We start from the raw sequence: 20125 nt of genomic DNA, 5'->3' as shown, positions 1-20125 counted from the left end.
AAAATAAAGCAAATGGGAAGGAAGGATGAACCCCCTCCCCCCATCCAAAAAGCACAAGGCCCAAGCAGGGGCAAACAGCCCCAGAACTGTAAGCGGGCTCCCCCCATAGCCAAGGGAACCCCCGACAGAAGCCCCGGGGCAAAACTGCCCTCCATGCCCACCACCCTAAAAGAAAGGCAACTTAGAGTCCAAGGGAAAGGCAACAAGAAGGGGCTTGCTGGTAAGGCCCAGAAGCCTCAACAGGAGGAGCAGGCTCAAAGACCTCAGTCCATGCAATGAATGGGGCAGAAACCAGAGTCGCCCAAGTCTCATACCCAACTAAACCCCGCCCCGACTCCGAAACCCTCAGACTATAGGGTTCAGCTGGCAGCAGGGGAGGGGGGGAGGAAAAGGGGGGGGGGAGGAAAAGGGGGGGAGGAAAAGAGGGGGGGAGGAAAAGGGGGGGGGGAAGGAAAAGGGGGGGGGGAGGAAAGGGGGGGAAGCAGAGGAACCATAACGGCAGGGGAAGGACTTAGGGGCGTGGACTGAACCAATGAAGTGACCAAGACCCCCCCCCCCAAGTCCGACTCAACCAAAATGCGGCAGCCCTGGGGCATTCGAGCAGGCAACCAACTTAATGCATTGCAATCAACCAAAATCGACAATGCAACGCAGATACCACCTGGCCCCTAAGAACTTCAGAAGAAGAGCGGGTAAATTGGAGTATGAGCTGGGGACACGTCTCACAAGACTCCGGGTCATAGGTGTCCCTGCCCCAACAGGCAGAATGACAGAGTCAAAACAGGTGACCCCTCACTCTGAAATAAGGGCAACGAACAATCTTCAGTCTCACACAAGGCGAGATGGGATGTGAAAGATGCATCCAAGCTCCGACGGAGTTTTTAAGGGCCCCTAGGGGGTGTTCAACCTATGGGAAGCCCATTCAACAGTGCTGCAAAGCTGGTGGAGCCCTTGTATGTTAACCAGAGGGAATAATGCTATAACTTGACACCCCTGAGAGGTGTACAAGCATGTTCTTCGTTACATGAAGAGGTTTTGCTCCTTGTTATATGAGGAGCTGCCACGTATGGTCCAATAGGCCTTTTGCAGTTACCTTCATTCTTATGTTCTTTTGTAGCAAGTACATTAGAAGTATTGTAGCAACTTCTTAAATGTTCCAGGAATTCCATGAAGTACAAATGACATCTGTACATATTTTCTAAGAATTCCATGTGCTACAAAGGACATCTGCACATCATTCCCAAGAATTTCACATACTACAAACAACAAAAAACAGTTTTCTATCAATCAATTAACAATCAGCCATGCTCTAAACCGAATCAGGTGGGCAGGTATTAAAGGCCATTTGACCACAGCATCAAGAAAGCCTTATCGCAGTTCAGCCTGATCCAACACCTTCTCTGATCTACCTCAGCTTTAATCTCATAACATAGCAGACAGCAACATCACCACCTCTTACAATGAAACTCCTAGTCGTACAGTGACTTCCTTGTTACTCTGACTAGTTCACCATCACGCCACTCCCTGTTCTCAACTTCACTGCATTGCACAAACATCCTTTTCTCCTACATCACCTTCTTTGGTCCTGGTGCACAAGCTCACCTGCAAGCTGCCTGAATCTAGCCTGCCAACAATCCCAAAGGCAATGACCACATCCTTTTCTCTCCCATGGTCCTGGTCGCACAAGTCCATCTGCATGCTTCCTGCATCTTGGCATTTGATCTGGTCCACCAGCGATGCAAAAAGCAACAACCATGTCCATTTCTCACCTACATTGCATCCCAGTGGCTTGGTGCATGAGCCCATCTGCACACACTGCATGCATCTTGGCATCGAATCAAAATTGCTCCACTAGCAACCCAGGAAGCAGTAACCACATATTTATATGTCTCCACAGATATCTTTCACCACTGAGGAGGGGGAGTACTATAGCAACTACATTTCAAATAAAATAGCAACTACCTAAACATTCAATGAATTACAAATGATGTCCACTCACATTTTTTTCAAGAATTCCACATATTACAAATGAAATCAAGCCATTTCTTTATTAACCAATTAAAGAGCAGCTTTGCTCTAAAATGTGTCAGGTTGTTCAATCACAGCATCAAGAAATCTCAACATAATTAAGCCAGATGCAATACCTTCTCTGATCTACCTAACTGGCAGTCTCACAGCATAACTGACAATAACATCACCACCTAATACCAGCTTCGGTCCCACAAACCATGACTGGTCTCTGTTGCCAGCAGCACTCTACAGCTTCAATGAGTGGCTTTGTCATGACACTGTTATTCCAAGCATCAACCACAGGTGTAACCATTTACATCAATATACATCTACTTTGTCTAGTAATTACCTAAGTGTAGTTACAGGATGAAAGCTATACTCATAGTGCCCAATCATCCCAGTACTTTTCTTATATTTTTTGGCATCTTTGATTCCTTAGTTTGACCCTATAACCTCTTGTTCTTGAAGATGCAGGTTAAAAAAAAAAATCTATATTGTTGATTCCTGTTAGTATTTTGAATGTACATAGTAATAATATTGTCTCTGTTCCTTCTATCTTTGCTTTTGCATATTTAACACCTCTAGGCTCTCTTTGTAGCTCTTATGTTTCCATTCCAAAAGCCATTTATTATCAGCATGTCTTTGTACCTTTTCCGGTTTATTGGTGCAATTCTTGATATATGGGCACAATATAACCACTGCATGATCCAACTTTGGTCTTAGAAAAGTCATGAGCATTTTCTTTTGTGTTTGACCATCAATGTACTTTAAAGCGATTCTGAAGTTGGAAAACATATCATAGGCTACTCCCACAATGTCCTTTATGTGGTCCTCTAGTGACAGTTTACTATCCAGAACCACCCCCCTAGATATCTTTTTTGTCATTGTTCTTTAATTCCTTTCCATATACAGTAATTTGAAGGTTGTGTATGGCCTATTTTCTCCTATTCACCATTCCATAGCATAGCCTTTATTTATGTTGAATTCTATCTACCATGTGTTGCTCCATTCAATTACTTTGAACAGATTATATTAAAGCTTAGCAATAGCAGGGTCTCAGTAATACAGTTGGGTTTATTTTCAACTCACAACCGGAAATCCCAGGTTCGAATCCCAAGTGAGACAAAAATGGTTAGGCACATTTCCTTTCCCCTAATGCACCTGATCACCTAGCCGTAAATAGTCTCCCGGGAGTTAGTCAACTGTTCTGGAATTGCATCCTGGGGAGGGTTAGTAGTTCAACATTTTTGGGATCTTAAAATAAGCCTTATGTATATCATATATAGGCTGCCTGTCCATGACAAAATGAATGAATTAAATAATTAATTATAACTTTGTATCCCTAATGGTGGATCATCTAAATAGAAAATGAACATTATTGGTACTAGTACTGAAGTATCTTACCAACTACCAATCTTTTCGTACACTGCTAGTAATATTTCTCCAGTCTGATACATTGCCTATGATAATCACCCTCATTTTTCTGTCGAAAAGATTCTCATCCATGTCACTCCTCCAGCATGTTTGAATGAATGTTCATATATTCCTTATATTCTATAAGTGAATGTTCTTATATTCCTTTGACAGCTTTGTTTAGTTAGCTTAAAATTCTGATCTATTGTTTCTGAAGTTCTAAGTTCTAGGTCTCAGGAACTCTTCCCTATCAACTTTGTTGATAACCGTTACTATTTTGTGCGCAGTGATCATATCGTCTCTTTTTCTTTATCTTCTAGTTATGGCATATTTAATGCCTCTAACATCTCCTCGAATCTCTTGTCTTTCAGTTCTGGAAGCCATTCAGTTGCATGTATTGCACTTTTTCCAGTTTGTTGATGTGCTTCTTAAGAAATGGGCACCGTACAACCACTGTATATTCCAGTTTTGGTCTAACAAAGGTCGTGAACAATTTTAGTATTTCATCATCCATGTAATTAAAAGCAATTCTGAAATTGAAAAGCGTAGCATAAGTTCCTCGCACAACATTTTTATATTGATCTCAGGTGACAGGTTTCAATTTAAAACCACCCCAAGATCCCTTTATTTATCAAAATTTTATAAAACATTTTTCACGCACAGTAGTTTGTAGATTGTATGAGGTTTATTTTCTTCTATTCCATATTCCATAACATGGCATTTATTCATATTAGATTTCATTTGCCAAGTGGTGCTTCATACACTTATGTCAAACTCCATACACTTGTCATTGGGCATGACAATCATCTAAGTTTCTTATCATCCCTAGTATCTTAACATCATCAGCAAACATGTTCATATAATTCTGCATTCCTTCCAATAGGTCGTTTATATAGACAATGAACATTACTAGTACAAGAACTGAGTCCTGTGATACTCCACTCCTGACATTTCTTCAGTCTGATTACATTGCCTCTGATTATATGTTAGAAGTCTCCCTGTCACTCCTCCAATATGTTCCAGTTTCCAGAACAACCTCTTATGTAAAATTATTATTGCAAGGTTAGTTAACACTGGGGCAAACTAATAGTTCCATGGTTTCTATCTTCTTTTTCATTGATAAAATATGTAGTGTGTTTTGCTTTGTCAGTACTTTTTGTGCAGTTACAAAAGATTTTAGGTTGATCTGATTTTTAGGTTTTAAGGGAGCCGGTCGGCCGAGTGGACAGCACGCTGGACTTGTGATCCTGTGGTCCCGGGTTCGATCCCGGGCGCCGGCGAGAAACAATGGGCAGAGTTTCTTTCACCCTATGTCCCTGTTACCTAGCAGTAAAATAGGTACCTGGGTGTTAGTCAGCTGTCACGGGCTGCTTCCTGGGGGTGGAGGCCTGGTTGAGGACCCGGCCGCGGGGACACTAAAGCCCCGAAATCATCTCAAGATAACCTCAAGATAGATCTCGGATACCCATGCTTGCACCAAATTGTGTTCCTGATGCTCAATCTGGAGTAACTCCAGGGTGGCATAACTCTAGTTGCCTGGTAGTTCTGTAGACTTTTCTGTGGTACCATACTTTACAAGAATGTAAATTCAACTTAATTTCTATGTTCTCTGTTAACCCCCAATGTACCTTCTTGTATATAAATAAATAAATAAAATAAAAATAAAATACTTTGGACTTACCAGAGCCAATACTGTACACTGGGGAGCTACTGAGGGCCAGCCCAGAAAGACTAGTGAAATGGTGAATTGCAATGAAAAGATTACAAAAATAATTTAATTTAGAATTTAAAGAGTATTTTCCCACAAAGGTACAATGAGGAATTATACCAAATTAAAATAAAGAATTAATGAATACTGTACTGAAATTTTTTAAATTAATATTTGGATTATTAATGAAAAACGAGGCATTAATAAAGTTGAGAAAATTACTGGTCTAGAATAAATTAACAGCGGTAACAAGGATTTAAATAAAGACAAAATAAGAAGGTTGTGGCAAAAGAAAATAAGAAATGAATGCCAATATAGATAGTGTAGTCAGCTAAAATGTAAGTGTCAATAACAAAAAATAAATGTGACAAGTCACTGATGATATGATAATTGCGAATGAAGTGGCTGAGCTTTTGTAACAATATAATGGTTATGGCGAGTAGGTTGTCGTAGTTCAACAGTGAATGATTTGGGGTGAAACAATAAGTCATGAATCAACCATGAAATAATGCTAAAAATAAAGAATAACTCAAAATATAGAGAGAACTTTAACAAGTGATAAATGTCATTTGATTTCTTGCAACATGTATCAAATTTATGATAATGAAAATTGGACAATTCTAGAATGTAATACGACTACAGTGGTACCTCGGAATACGAGTGTCCCTGAATATGAGTTTTTTGGAATAAGAGCAGGATTTGCTCGGAAAATGTGCCTCGGAAGGCGAGGGTTACCTTGGAACACGAGTTTGTTGATATGCGTAAAGGCCGCACTAGCGCGTGGTGGTACGGCGATCGTCGCCCCTCTCCCCTCAGTTTACCAGTGCCTCGTGCCCAATGACTATCCCACGTCAATTCTTCACCCGAATTTTCAGTGTTTTGTTGGATTTTTGGTCATTTGACCATAAAAGTTGTTATTATATATCTTACCGTGGGTCCCAAGAAAGCTAGTGGTAAGGATCAAGGCAAGAAAGGCCCATGTGAGGATGACAATAGAGGAGAAACAAGGGATCATTCTGAAGCATGAAAATGGTACACAGGTTGTTGAACTGTGGGAAGAACTGTGGGAAGAGATGTAAACTTTTATTGAAAAGACTCACCCAGAGAAAGCTGTAGTAGGCCATTGCCTTAATTTTTTCAATGACAATGTGATGCCTTACTACAGAGACAGCTTGCGAAGAAGGGAAAAACAAGCTTTCTTGTTATGAGAGAATCGAGCAGTGAGTCACAACCAGGACCTAGTGGTATGCAGGCAAAACGTGCCAGGGAGTGCACACCAAAAAAGTCCTCACTGCCTGATGTTATAATGGACGGGGACTCCCCTTCCAAACAGTAACACCTCTCCTCCTCCCCCCTCCTCACCATCTTCCATACGCCTACAGCATTCATCAACAAGGGTAAGTAATAACTTGAACATAGTTTTGTAGGTTTATTTAGATGAATTAGGTATAAAATTTAGTTTGAAGTGAAGTTTTTGGGGTAGTCAGGAACGGATTAATTCATTTCCCATTATTTCTTATGGGGAAATTAGCTTCGGAATACGAGCTGTCTCCAGCAACGGATTAAACTCTTAAACCGAGGTACCACTGTATAATTAATAACAGGTTGAAGGAAATTGCAATGAAGTAATGAAGAGTAATAAAACCTAAAAATAATTAAAAACCTTACAGTTCTCATCAATGCCGTTTCTGTGAATAACTATACAATATTATAAATTTATTCTGTCACCTAGTGACTTAAATTATTTTCTTGATCTGCATTTCTTTGTAGAGACAACCTACAACTTCCTAATATTCTCCCAACGTTATTCATTTCTCTCATTTTCATATATTTTCTTACTTTTATCTTGTATTATCTTGTCTTGTTTATTCATTTTTTCATATACACTGGAAATCTATCCTTACTTTCATATAATAAAAGTAAACCAAAAAGCATAATTCTACAATAAAAATATTATGTTTTGAATTGTCAATAGCTGGAGATAAGCATATGGTCAGTAACTATTGTTTGGGGAAACTTCTCAATGTATCATCCCACTGATGTAAATGATAATAGCAATGCTCAGAGGATAATGGAAATATTATCCTCTGAGATATTAGCAAAGAAATAGTAACAAAAATCAAGGCATATATTACTGGTAATGAATATATTATATGTTTTATATCTTTCCCAATTAGGCCTATAGACTTCTATTCCATCTAGATTCTAGGAACAGAGTCTAGGAATAGACTATTCTATCTAGACTTAAAGAAATGACCATATGTAGAATCTCTGCAAGAAATTTCAACTGCTTTTAAATGTTGAAAACATATGAAAAAGTAATACAAACTTTTGTCAGAGAATTCTACAGCAGTTTGACCATCTTAACAAAGAAATAGTCACTTCCTGTAATAAGGAACAAAAATTATGAGGAAATAATAAACTATTGCCTCAATATATACAAATTAGAATGTAGATGGAAGAAATCAGGAAAATGCAACAATGAACAATGATAGATAAAAATGGACCTTGCAGTCTAAGTGTAATGAAAGGGAGCTGCTAATATAGATTCCAGCTACAAAGATAATGATAATGGTGAAATATATATTGATGATCTACATCATATTAAACAAGAAAATTAATAAATGCTAAGAGGTACTGATGGAAAGTAAATTATTAAGTAAATTAAAAATGTAGTTTAAAATAAACTTAAAAAACTATAAAGATTTCAAATTTGTCTAGCGACGAACAGCTGAGAAAAATATATTTAAATGCTCTTACAAGAAATCAACACCCTAGAATGATAAGATGTTGGAAAGAGGATAGAGATGTTATGGTAGTAACAGAGATGAAATGACACAACAAAATGCACAAAAAAATAAAATGGTCACAAACAAGTATTGTTGCATGTCTGAGTAATCACAAATGTGTAAGGGATAAAACAGCTGCTGGTTTTAACAGCTTGAAGATAAAAGTATCAGTCCACAAAGTGCAATGGACCACATTTTCATAACAGTGGACAGGGATAACATATGCCAGTGATATTATCATGTAGTTAGGATTCCAAACTTTGAGAAATTAAAAAAAAATATGTTAAGACAATAAATTGTGGAAAATAATATTGTAGATTTGAAAAGAAAATCAATCAACGCGGTAGCAGAAACAGTGCAAAATGAAAAAGAAATTAATAGTAAATAAAACTTTGATGAGGAACACAAGGACGCCACACCATGCGAGCGTGCTAGCGACTGAGCCTTAAAGGTGGAAAGTATAAACAGGCCCACGCTCTTCACCAGCAAACACTCTGACTCTGATTAAAGAGGATGGAGAGTTGTGGCCAGAACGTGAGCCTGGGCGTTCACCTGTTCAGTTCTCTGGCCTCATACATACAGTTACGCATAGAGAAGAGGGGCAAGAAGAGCAGAAGGGAAGTTGGGGAGGCCACCGACATGGCTCCACGGTTGCTCGTTCCCGGCAGTACTAAACGGCGCCCGTCTGAAGATAGGGGGCGAATGCGGTTAACATCATACCGCTTTCTTTGGTAAGGGATAATAATACGAATCCCATTTTCTAAGGTGTTACTGATTTTTTTTTACTGAGTTTTCTATTACAAGGGAAGTGCTTTAGTTGTAAGGAAAACTATTTGTTCATGTGTAAATTGAAATGTGACAGGGTTTTAAACAGTTTACTTTACATAAGTAGGGATGCATTACACTGTCACAAGGATTATTACTTGGAAAATTATATTATGCGAGAGATTAGATTTTCAACAATCGTATATTTTGTGTGTTAATGCAACACCACTTTAGACTGTAAGATGTAAAGCCTTGTTGATGGTGAATACTTCATCCATCACTTTACAAAACACTTTCCTAAATTAGAAAGCCCCTGAATGAAGGTTTCTTGGTTTGAGTGCCTTACCTTACAAATGGTCTTTCTATAGCCAAACCTCTATACTGTATTCAGTTTTCTTCTATTACAATAACTTTTTGTCAATCTGTGTGTATGTGAATGAATGTGAAATTATTTTAAACATCCAGATGTATGTGATAAGTGCTAAGCTGGTGATATTCTCTCTTCCTTATACTGTATTGTTATATACAATTTTAAAAGAGCCAATTGTGCATGTAATTGCCAATTGTGCATGTAATTACCTATCGGTAAGTGCAATTATCTAAGTGAAGTTACGGGATGAAAACTACATTCATGGTGTCCAGTCTTCCCAGTACTTTGTACATTGCATTTTGATGTATAAATCCCCAATGGCCAAAATAAGTTCTACTATAAATCATAATGGCTTGCAAAACTGACAGGATGTCGCATGTTGTATTCGTGGATCCATAGTTAGGTTCGCATCAAGTAATTTAGTACAGCATTTTAATGACACCTCAAGAGAATGAGCTGCATTCTCATATGACAGTACTTGAATAGTTGTGCTTGCAGGGGTTGAGCTTCGGCTCTTTGGTCATGCCTCTCAACTGTCAATCAAATGGTGTATAGATTCCCGATCCTAATGGGGTCAATCATATCTACATTAGAAACTGTGTGTAAAGTCTGCCTCCACCACATCACTGCCTAACTGCCGACCCTAATGGGGGTCAATCATATCTATATTCAAAACTGTGTGTAAAGTCTGCCTCCACCACATCACTGCCTAATGCATTCCATTTATTAACTACCCTGACACTGAATAATTGTTTCTAAAGAATTGGTGTGTAATTACCTAAGTGAAGCTACAGGATATGAGCTATGCTCGCGGTGTCCCGTCTTCCCAGTACTCTTTGTCATATAACGCTTTGAAAATACTGATGGTTTTGGCCTCCACCACCTTCTCACTTAGCTTGTTCCAACCATCTACCACTCTGTTTGCAAATGAAAACTTTCTAATATTTTTTGCACCTTTGTTTCCTTAGCCTGAATCTGTGTCCTCTTCTTCTTGAAGTTGCTGGTTTCAGGAATTTCTCTTTGTTAATTTGGTCGATTCCTGTTATTATTTTGAAATGAGGTGATGTGGTGGTCATTTCACCTCATTTTCTTCTATCTTCTAATTTTGGTATATTTAATGCCTCTAGCCTTTCCTCGTAACTCTTGTTTTTCAGTTCTGTTACATGCCTTTGCATCTTTATCAGTTTATTGATGTGCTTCTTGAGATATGGGCACCATACAACTGCTGCATATTCTAATTTTGGTCTCACAAAAGTAATGAACAGTTTCTTTAGTATTTCACCCAGAAAATACATATTTATTTATATTTTTACAGTTTTACTCACAGTTCTTACATTTTTACTCACAAATGAATAATTTAAAAAAAAATTGTGGATTTATTAATTTTTTCCACAATGGCAGGAATGGCCACTTTTTAAATAGCAGCACAATAAGTGTTAAGGCTATCTTCACGGAAAAGTGTCTGATCTGTTGGTGTGTCTAATCTCAGAGACAGAAGTATGTCAACTTCTCGTGGATTGGCAATCATTATTTTGTTTACCTTTAGATGTTCTTTCACCAGCACAGCAACGACACCAATTTCCTAACATTCCTTAGTACTTCTTCCATCTGTTTAGCACCGTTGAGGGTGATCCTTAAAGGTCGATCTTTCCCTTTCTCATACCTGCCAATTCTCCTGTAGTCGCAGACATTCTCTTTGGTTGCAAGGTCTTCCATGAGCCAAAAAATTTTACCTACTACTTTTACTTCTTCTACGGCTCTTTCTGACCTAGATGTTATCTCCTTTTCTTTGCAACCAAAAATTAATAGGGATTTACTTTGATTGAATGTGTTTTGGGTCGACTTCGATCGACCAATTTAGGATTTGGTGCCAATTCCTGTCTAACTTCGAGCCTAATGTTTGTTTTATCCTTATTTTATCCAGTTTTTGGCTTCCTTTACTGCTTCTTTTATTTTTTTCCTTCTCCCTGGTCACTTGTGCATAGGTGAGTTGTATATCCTTCTTGCACTGCTCTATTCCCTGTGTGTAACTTCCTCTTTGTGTACTGACAAAAGCTGTTTTTCCTGTTGGATTTCCTTACCTAACCTATTGTATTCATTTATATTTAGACAGTTCATGTTTAGCTAAGAAAGCACATCTGAGATGGTAGCCTTAAATAAAATTATACTTCAACAATATAAAGTATGAAATGGTTGTGAATATGTATTTGAAACCCAATACTGTAGGCCTATAGACTATGCATGACTATGAAACTTGTGGAGTCTTTCAGACATACATGTGTACAGTATGTGTAAATATTTTGCATTTAAATGCCCTAGATCTCTGAATAGATATGTACAAAAATTAGATCTTAATGTACTTTTAGCAATAGCCATAATCTATCCCCATAGCATTTGCAACTCCCCACAGATATATTAATTTCTACATCTGCTGTCTTGGTGACATAACATTCTGAGGATATTTACAAAGTTTGTTGAATGTAAAATAGTTCTTTCCCCAAATCTATGTTCATTTGTTTTTAAATTGTGCATAAAATATTACAATGATTATGTCTTTATTTTGGATGCCTAGCCTCCTTAATCACAACAGACTGTTATTCAAGCATAAAAACAACAACTAAACCACATATGCTAAAGATTTCCTTAATATTATTTATTTTAATAAAAACTGAAATTCTTTCTTTAATATTTGAGCTACAAAATTATTTTAAACCCAGTAGCCATATTTTTATCTCTTGGGAATATTTAAATGTATAGTTTTGACAGTTATTAGTTATACACAAGGTCACATTTCAAATTAAATCAAAATTTCAATGACTGGTCAACAATGTGAAGCTTATCAGGTAAAAATGCACATTGTCACATAATTTCTTTGGTTTATTCTGCATTTTTTTCATGGGCGAAAATTGACATACCTCTAAAACATCCTCGTGTGATCGTTTTCTAATCAAACTGAAACTGAATCTATGAGACTTGGCTATAAAAGTACCATTTGTGGGTGAACAGGAGGAAGTATGAGGCCAAAAAATGTGAGCGTCTACTTAAAAAAAAATAAAAGGCAAATTGGTTATGCATACATCCATAAATGTATTATACACAAGAGCTTTTTTGGCACTTTATCTGAAGGGTCACTTATTTATCCTTGAACCTGTGTATGGGGGAAAGGGGATGGGGGGGTACATACTCACAGTGGCTACAGATAATACATAAAAAGTTGGGCAATAGAAGATACAATTTAAGAGTAGCAAGGAAAAGACTATTGTTCCACAGAACTTTTTAAGGCAATTTTTTTCTTTTTCGAACAGAGTACTTTTGGACATCAAGGATCATATTAACTTTTAACAGAAACAGATATAATTTACTGAATGTAAATAAACAATACATGAAAACATTCAAATTTTTTAGAATTCCTCTCCTATTAAGTCTCAGCTTTAGATCCTAGCTGATCCAAAGGTACTTTGATAATGCTCTCTGGAAAATGAACACCGTTTAGAACAATTACATTAACATGCCCGCATCACGCAAACTGGCCTGTGTGAAAGGGAGGGGAGGGGGTTGGGGATGGTGCATAATTTACACTAGATTCATGGAAGAGTGCTTTTATAAGTGGTGGAGTAGCAACTCTGATCCTTAGCACAAGTGACAGCAAGGGATATTATTCCTCTCTGCAAGACTGGAAAATTAAGCCTTACTGCTGCATGCTGTCAATATAACTAATTATGAATACATCTAAAGAGGCATGGTCATCATAGCTTAATTCCTGTCCTCAAAAGCTTGTATCATTATCTCTCATGTATAATACACAAGGCAATATGATCATCAACCAGTTAAGGTAATAGTATTATACGGACTATAACGAACCAAACCTCAAGTAACAATGTTTCATAATTGGTTTGGCATACTGATTCACTTCTGCCATTCATGCCACATGATAATCAGAATTATATTAGCCTACAGGACATAACCTCTACGGTTGAAATATGCAATATGATTTTTGCCAATCTTCTAGCTTCTACGCTGTATAATTCTCAGTCTTACACATGCATACATCACATATACAGCATGGCAGGGCCTGTGATGAAGTAAAAGCTCATTTCTACCAGATTATTGATAATAAAATAGCCAATCTCACTCACAGAGCACTGATTACTTGTAAAGTAAAATGCACCACTGCCAAAAAAGAATGCATTGCTCACAAAATAAAATGCATCACTATAACAAACAGACACACCTAAGTTGGAATTTATATGAATGCCTTTCCCTAGGGTTAATTCATACCTTCATCTCATCCACAATGTTTTATTGTCAATATTAATATTTAATCATTATATAGGTTAGTAACTGATACATGCTGTAATTATTAGGGGAAGATCATTGTATTATTTATTCACTAACATCATTAATCCAAAACATAAATTATCTTTGTTTAAGACAATTAATTAGTAATATGAATGATCAACTATTATGTAGACGAGATACATTATTTGTTTAATACAGTACTGTATTACACAAAATATATATCTCATTTGAAATTTTGTCTACATAATAGTTTATCATATTTTCACTACAGAATTACTCCAGCCATTTGTCTGCAATCTTCAATTAGTTTTACCTGCTGTAAAACAAGATGGATTAGGATATTCTTCCTTTGCATTTATGTACGGTTGCTAAGGTGGAAAGATAATATCTTAAAAAATTATCTATACAGAAAGTTAATTAGGGCTCCAATGAATACCTACAAACAAGCTGTAACTATAGTCATTACTACACTCATACAATAAACATTGTAGAGAAACACCAAGATAAAAGTTTAACTTTTTTGTAGATACAATTTTGCTTATAAAGAATTTATCAAATTTTACAGCCAAAAAGTTGTCTACAAATAAAGAGTATATTCTCATCTTGTTGTTTCCCTATCTTGTTATCAGCACTCTGTGCTTTCTTTCAACCAAATAAATATGCTACTGTAACTAATGAGCAATACAGAAAGAGAAGCAGTGCTTTTGTCACTGCACTCTAAAATCTACTAAATACAAGAACTTGGATGGAGAGAGAGAGAATAAAAAACCATAAATTATGTTTGCCTACCGTCAGACTCCTTTTTATCATCCTTTTCCTCGAGGTCAAGGTCTTCAGCATGGGTAATCCACTCAAGATACCCCCGAAGATCTTCCTCAATCTGTTGCTTTTCTCTGAGCTTTCTGAAGTCTCCACGGGCTTTAGCTTTCTCTCTTTCCTTTGAGAATTCTCTAGCAGGGAACACACACATGGCTAGGGTTAGTGCTTGCTACAACTATACTAAACTCACGCTTACTGGGCAAGTATCAACAAATATTACCTAAAATGCTAATCACACTATTGTAGGCACAGCAGAGCAAAGCAACACACAGTCACCTTAGGCAACAGTAATGCAGAAACCAGTACAAAAATAAAAATTAACATAATTTTTTAACTCATAATAGTTGTAACCAAAAGCATTAGTGTATACATATGTATACTTAAGGTAAGTCTAATAAAATTCTTGTTCTGCATTTCTGACCAGAAGATACTGGTGGGATGCTGACCAAGGTGAAAGGTGACTATTGCTTTAGGAACAGCAGGAAGGTCCAAGCTCAGCTGAAGTCTGCAGTCTCTGCCTAATTCTCCATCCAGTAAATGCCTTGGGAAAATTATGGGTCCTGTGATATAATGGTAGTGAGCTAACTACTTTTGGATTAGTGAGGGGGATGTTAGCAAGGCACCAGAGGTTCACCGATTCTCTTCCTACCATCTGTTTCCTTCTTGTCATCTCCTTCCATCTCTATATCTTCAGCTGCTGTTATCCATTCCAAATAACCTCTCAAATCCTCCTCAATTTGCTGTTTTTTCCTCAATTTCATGAAGTCTCCTCGTGCCTGTGCCTTTTCTCTCTCTTTGGAGAACTCTCTGTCATGGGGCAAATGACGGATTAACTCAGCTCTCTGCAATAAGTCATCTTATCCTGCTTTTTGTAACTACATTTTCTTGTAGGGATTGAGGATGAACTATGTAAGTACAATGACTGAGTGGAAACATACTGACATGATTTACTGGCACAGACAACACAGTTTCTGACACAGATTTGCAATCTTGTTGAAGAATAAAATAAGTTTGCATAATCACTTTTTGCATTCTGGGTTCAACATGTCATCTATAACCATTAGCAATATTACAACAGATAATGTTGGCAAACATTTCATGAAGGCTATAATCAATATGAGAGTCTAAGGAGCAACAAACTCATGGATTCCTACTTTCATGGATGGCTGCCAAATTAGTCACTGGGATGGGGCCCAAATAGTCTTTCATTTCAAAGGTACACAAAGGTATTTTATAATTTCAGTCTAGTGTTTACCGTTAGTACAAAATTTAAATTTAAATAGTGATCATCTGAATTCCAAGCCAATATTTACATGAGGTCGTGGAAGAAGCTATACTAATACGGCCTGCTTTAGAAACTCCAAGGACAATGAACAGTGCTTCTAACATTCATTCCCTAAAGGCAATTAATGCAAAAAATAGTAGGTTTTTAATTTTACAAACAAATTGTTAACAAATTATATGAAATAGCATATCCTCAAGACATGTATCAACTATTAATCAAATGAGAAAGGTACACATGTATGGCTTTGAGGAATGATGACTGAAAACTTGAATGTTGTATATGTGTTTATGGATGGATATATCAATGTGTGAGGGTTGTGTGGTACACATAAAATGGCAAGGAATATGAAGAGTGGAATTGTGTGATGATTATAAGAACATCTTGAGGTTATCTTGAGATGATTTCGGGGCTTTTTAGTGTCCCCGCGGCCCGGTCCCCGACCAGGCCTCCACCCCCAGAAAGCAGCCTGTGACAGCTAATTAACACCCAGGTACCTATTTTACTGCTAGGTAACAGGGGCATAGGGTGAAAGAAACTCTGCCCATTGTTTCTTGCCGGCGCCTGGGATCGAACCCAGGACCACAGGATCACAAGTCCAGCGTGCTGTCCGCTCGGCCGACTGGCTCCCTAGCCGGTCATAACATGATTAAGAGAAAACAGAGATGTGGTAAAATGTGAAGCATAATCTTTTGTGGATTAGCTAAAGGTTCCTACTTGTATGAATATTAGATTTACACAAGTGAAGCTGGTTCTTATGATTGCATATGTACATTGCTATGACAGGAGCACAGAAAATCAATATTGAAGCGTGAGATAAGAGAAACAGGACTCTATAGAGGAGTATTTAATCATATGGAAGTGCTGAGTAAGCTAGATTGGTTGGAAAGCTAACAACAATGCATAAATTGAAAGAATGTGACCTGAGAAGTGATAACAAATAAGCCATTGAATACAAAAGAAAAGTTGGTAGCAATATTATTATAAATGATCTAAAAATATTCTGAATTGCACGTTGAAAGAAAGTTTGTGGTTTACATGATACAAAGAATCTCTGTTTAAAATATCAGGCACATGTGTTATGATACAAAAATTGGAAGAAGATTGAGTATTATGTGGGGTGAATAAAGTATTATGTAGGGTGAATACTGTATCAAAGAAGTTGATTACACAAAACAAATAAGTGAAGCATGAAGATGGAAAGTGAAAGAGAGAGAAGCAGGGAAATAGAGTATGGGGAAGAGTAAATACAGTACACCAGCATGTATAGACTAGGGGAGCAGAAACAACAGTAGATGAAGAACTTTTAAAGACAATTGTACAATAAATTTTAAACTATAAAGCTCTTTTAGAAAGTACTGTAGAACAGTGGTGAAGTAATGCAAAAAGGCAATGTGAACGGATGATTATTCTCAATTCTCAAGAAGAATTGAAGAATACAAAGATGAAATATGACATGGGTGTGTGCTATCAGGCAGGGAATTTAGGTTTCGATGACCAAGGGGTTTAGTAAGGATGGGTGGGGGGGGGAAGAAAGAATAAGGATGAAAAATCAGGAAAAAGTATGAGGATGAAGTCTGAATTGGATGAAGTGTATTGCTGTCCACCTTGGCTTGGTAGTCTTTTGTGTTACTGTGAAGTAAAGGGTGTGTGTGTGTTGGTGATTTGTTGGTATGGCAGCTGGGCTGGCCAGTGGAGGCAGGCTACGATGGCTAGCAAGTAGGGAAACATATGCTATGGCACCATACAAATTTTTTTAAGGATGCCCCCAGGGTCATTATGTGCCTAGGGAATCACCAGGTAAGTTACTCTATCAAGGCCAATAATAGCTGTCAATAGTCAGTCCATACGAATAAAAACCATTTCAAGGAATCGCTTTACATCACAAACTGCAGGAAATTAAGAAAAATTATGAATTTCAGTCAGAAATTCTGTGGGACACAGAAATCTTAAAGTAGCAATTATACGACAATCATATAAGACATAAGGGATTTCCTCAACCAGATATGTTTATAAGTTTGTCCTTTCCAAAGAGAAGACAATGAAAAGAATAAGATCAACCCATGGGTTGCCTAGAAATGTAAAGAAGCAATCCACGTACGTATGAGGATGGAGGAACTACGGGAAAACACAGAGAGAGAGAGAGAGAGAGAGAGAGAGAGAGAGAGAGAGAGAGAGAGAAAGAGAGAGAGAGAGTGGAAGAAGAGAGAGAGGAGGGAGAGAGCGAGAGGAAGGAGAGAGAGAGATAGAGAGAGAGAGAGAGAGAGAGAGAGAGAGAGAGAGAGAGAGAGAGAGAGAGAGAGAGAGAGAGAGAGAGAGAGTGGAAGAAGAGAGAGAGGAGGGAGAGAGCGAGAGGAAGGAGAGAGAGAGAGAGAGAGAGAGAGAGAGAGAGAGAGAGAGAGAGAGAGAGAGAGAGAGAGAGAGAGAGAGAGAGAGAGAGAGAGAGAGAGAGAGAGAGAGAGAGAGAGAGAGAGAGTGAGTGGAAGAAGAGTGAGAGGAGGGAGAGAGAGGAAGGAGAGAGACTGAGAAAGAGAGAGAGAGAGAGAGAGAGAGAGAGAGAGAGAGAGAGAGAGAGAGAGAGAGAGAGAGAGAGAGAGAGAGAGAGAGAGAGAGAGAGAGAGAGAGAGAGAGAGAGAGAGAGAGAGAGAGAGAGAGAGAGAGAAGAAACAGAATTTACAACATAAATTCGAAATTTACTATGTAAATACGTGAAGTAAAGCAGAAAGAATTTGAAATCTATATAGCCAATAAAGCATGGAACTAACCCAAGTTGCTTCAAAGCCACTACCGGAAAAAATCAACAGTAAAAAAAAGCAGGTGATGAAACTGAGAATGGGTTAAGACATGTTTACAAAGAATGACTGGGAAGTATACTGCAAATAATAGAGGATTGTAGTAGATATCTGCAATAGAGAAAGATCAGACAAGACAGAAGCATGGGCAGACAGCACATTTCTGTGGGGAGCCCCTATGGCTCCCTGCAGCTTAGCAGGCTAATGTACTGTATGTTATATTAGACCGGGATATTAGCTATGGAGTTCAGACCTACCAGGGACTAGCGCCAGAACCTGGCCCCTTCAGAGAGGTTTCAGGGAGCAACGGCTCTGGAAAACCCCCGTGGTTAGGGGGTTTCCTTATCTGCCATCGACTGGGGTTAGGCACCCAGAAAGGTAGGCATTAAACAAACCCCACATGGTAAGAAACTAAAACAAAAAAACGAACAGAGATCGAAACTCCCCACAATCCCAAATCAAACAAGCAAACATCACACTTTACTGCAGTGCCGCTCGTCCACACAGCCCTTCCCTAACCAAAAGGAGGAGTGGGGTCCCGGACCGCAATGCGCCGGCTGCCTAGAAACAGTTCGTAAGCTAATGTCAACAGACGCTTCTCTGGCCTCAGTTTCCTAGGCCGTGTTTGCCTTCGTGGCGCTCATTGCTGTGTTTTTGTGTTGTGAGGTGGCCAGGTGTTCCTCATCAGTACCGGGACTGCATGCGCTTAGGGGCTTCATTCCCTAAGTGCCCTGTGAGTACTGCCCATGCATGACAGGGGTTCGGGAACCATTCCCGGAGAGGTTCTTGCTGCTCAGCATTTGCCTCGCCCTTGGGGCCAGCTGGGGCTTGGGGCCCTTGTTTGGCCTTGGGTAGGGACTGGTATTGTGCTGATTAGGGCGTCAAGGTGTTGCGCGACCTGCTACCTCCGCGGCGACCGGTTCCTGTAGCCTCTGCACACAGTGTACTTATGGGGATTTTTGTTTTTGTTTTTATTTTCATTTGCCTGGTGGGGGGTCTGCCTAGTGTGGCTATAGTTTCAATGGTAGTGTTTGGTGGCCCTCTGCTAAGCCCCCGTAATTGAACACGCCGCAGAGGTTTACAGTGTTGCATCTACCCCTTGTTATCACTTTCGTTCCATAGGGACGGAGGTGACGTCCACAAATAACTCTGCGGATGTTCCTTCGGGACGTAGGTGAAGTTCAAAATTAAAATATTTGTTAAAAATTAATTTTTTATCTGATCATTATGGGATTAGTTTTAAAATGCAGGCATTTGCCACTAAATGCCACTAAAAGGCATCCTTTTAGTGGATGTGGACAAGGTGGACACCACCTTGTCCACATCCCCACGGCCAAAGTAAGTGGAATTTGGTATTTATTTTTACATAGACATATTCAGGGGAAGGGAATTTATCATTTTACAAAGAATAAAGAATTTAGGGGGAAAACTTGATGTCAAGCGCATAAGGAGAATTTCATAATAAACTCGGTGCGTCACAGTGGTTAAATGGGAACATTCCTTTTGAAACATGAGCATTTCACCTGATGAGCATGGCACCAGGATGGATTAACTTCGTTATTCGAGGTACCACTGTATTGGTTTGTAGGTCTTAGAACAGGGGTGAACATTACAAGACTTAAAATATTTCTCTAAACACTTGGACGGAGGTCATGTATTGCAGCAAAAGGCTGAAATTCCTTGATTTGTCCTGTATCACATTTTGCAGTCAAAGGGTTAAAGATGTTAAATAGCCATCATGTACTCTCAATTAAAACTATTCATTCATTACAAAGATTCAGAGGGAATACAATCATGACATACAAGATACTCTGAAGAATGAACACGCTGGACAATCACGAACTGCTGGAAGGAGTCAGACCAGGACAAGCGATACAA

General features: G+C 38.5%; 1 protein-coding gene across 1 annotated transcript in view; it reads right to left on the bottom strand.

Annotated features, from left to right (window-relative positions):
- The window catches only part of LOC123758842 (Ca[2+]-channel protein alpha[[1]] subunit D), a 797128-nt gene that overhangs the window by 670957 nt on the left and 106046 nt on the right, over positions 1-20125 (bottom strand). The window contains exons 10-11 of the mRNA XM_069338501.1: positions 14823-14980; positions 8501-8605 (exon numbers count right to left, since the gene is read on the bottom strand). Of these exons, the coding sequence (XP_069194602.1) occupies positions 8501-8605; positions 14823-14980 (263 nt within the window). The remainder of the gene's footprint in view (positions 1-8500; positions 8606-14822; positions 14981-20125) is intronic.

Source organism: Procambarus clarkii, chromosome 1, assembly GCF_040958095.1.
Source record: "Procambarus clarkii isolate CNS0578487 chromosome 1, FALCON_Pclarkii_2.0, whole genome shotgun sequence".
In the NCBI taxonomy this organism is placed as follows: Eukaryota; Metazoa; Arthropoda; class Malacostraca; order Decapoda; family Cambaridae; genus Procambarus; species Procambarus clarkii.
Note: the sequence above shows the minus strand (reverse complement) of the source record. Positions and strands in the feature narration are given on the sequence as shown.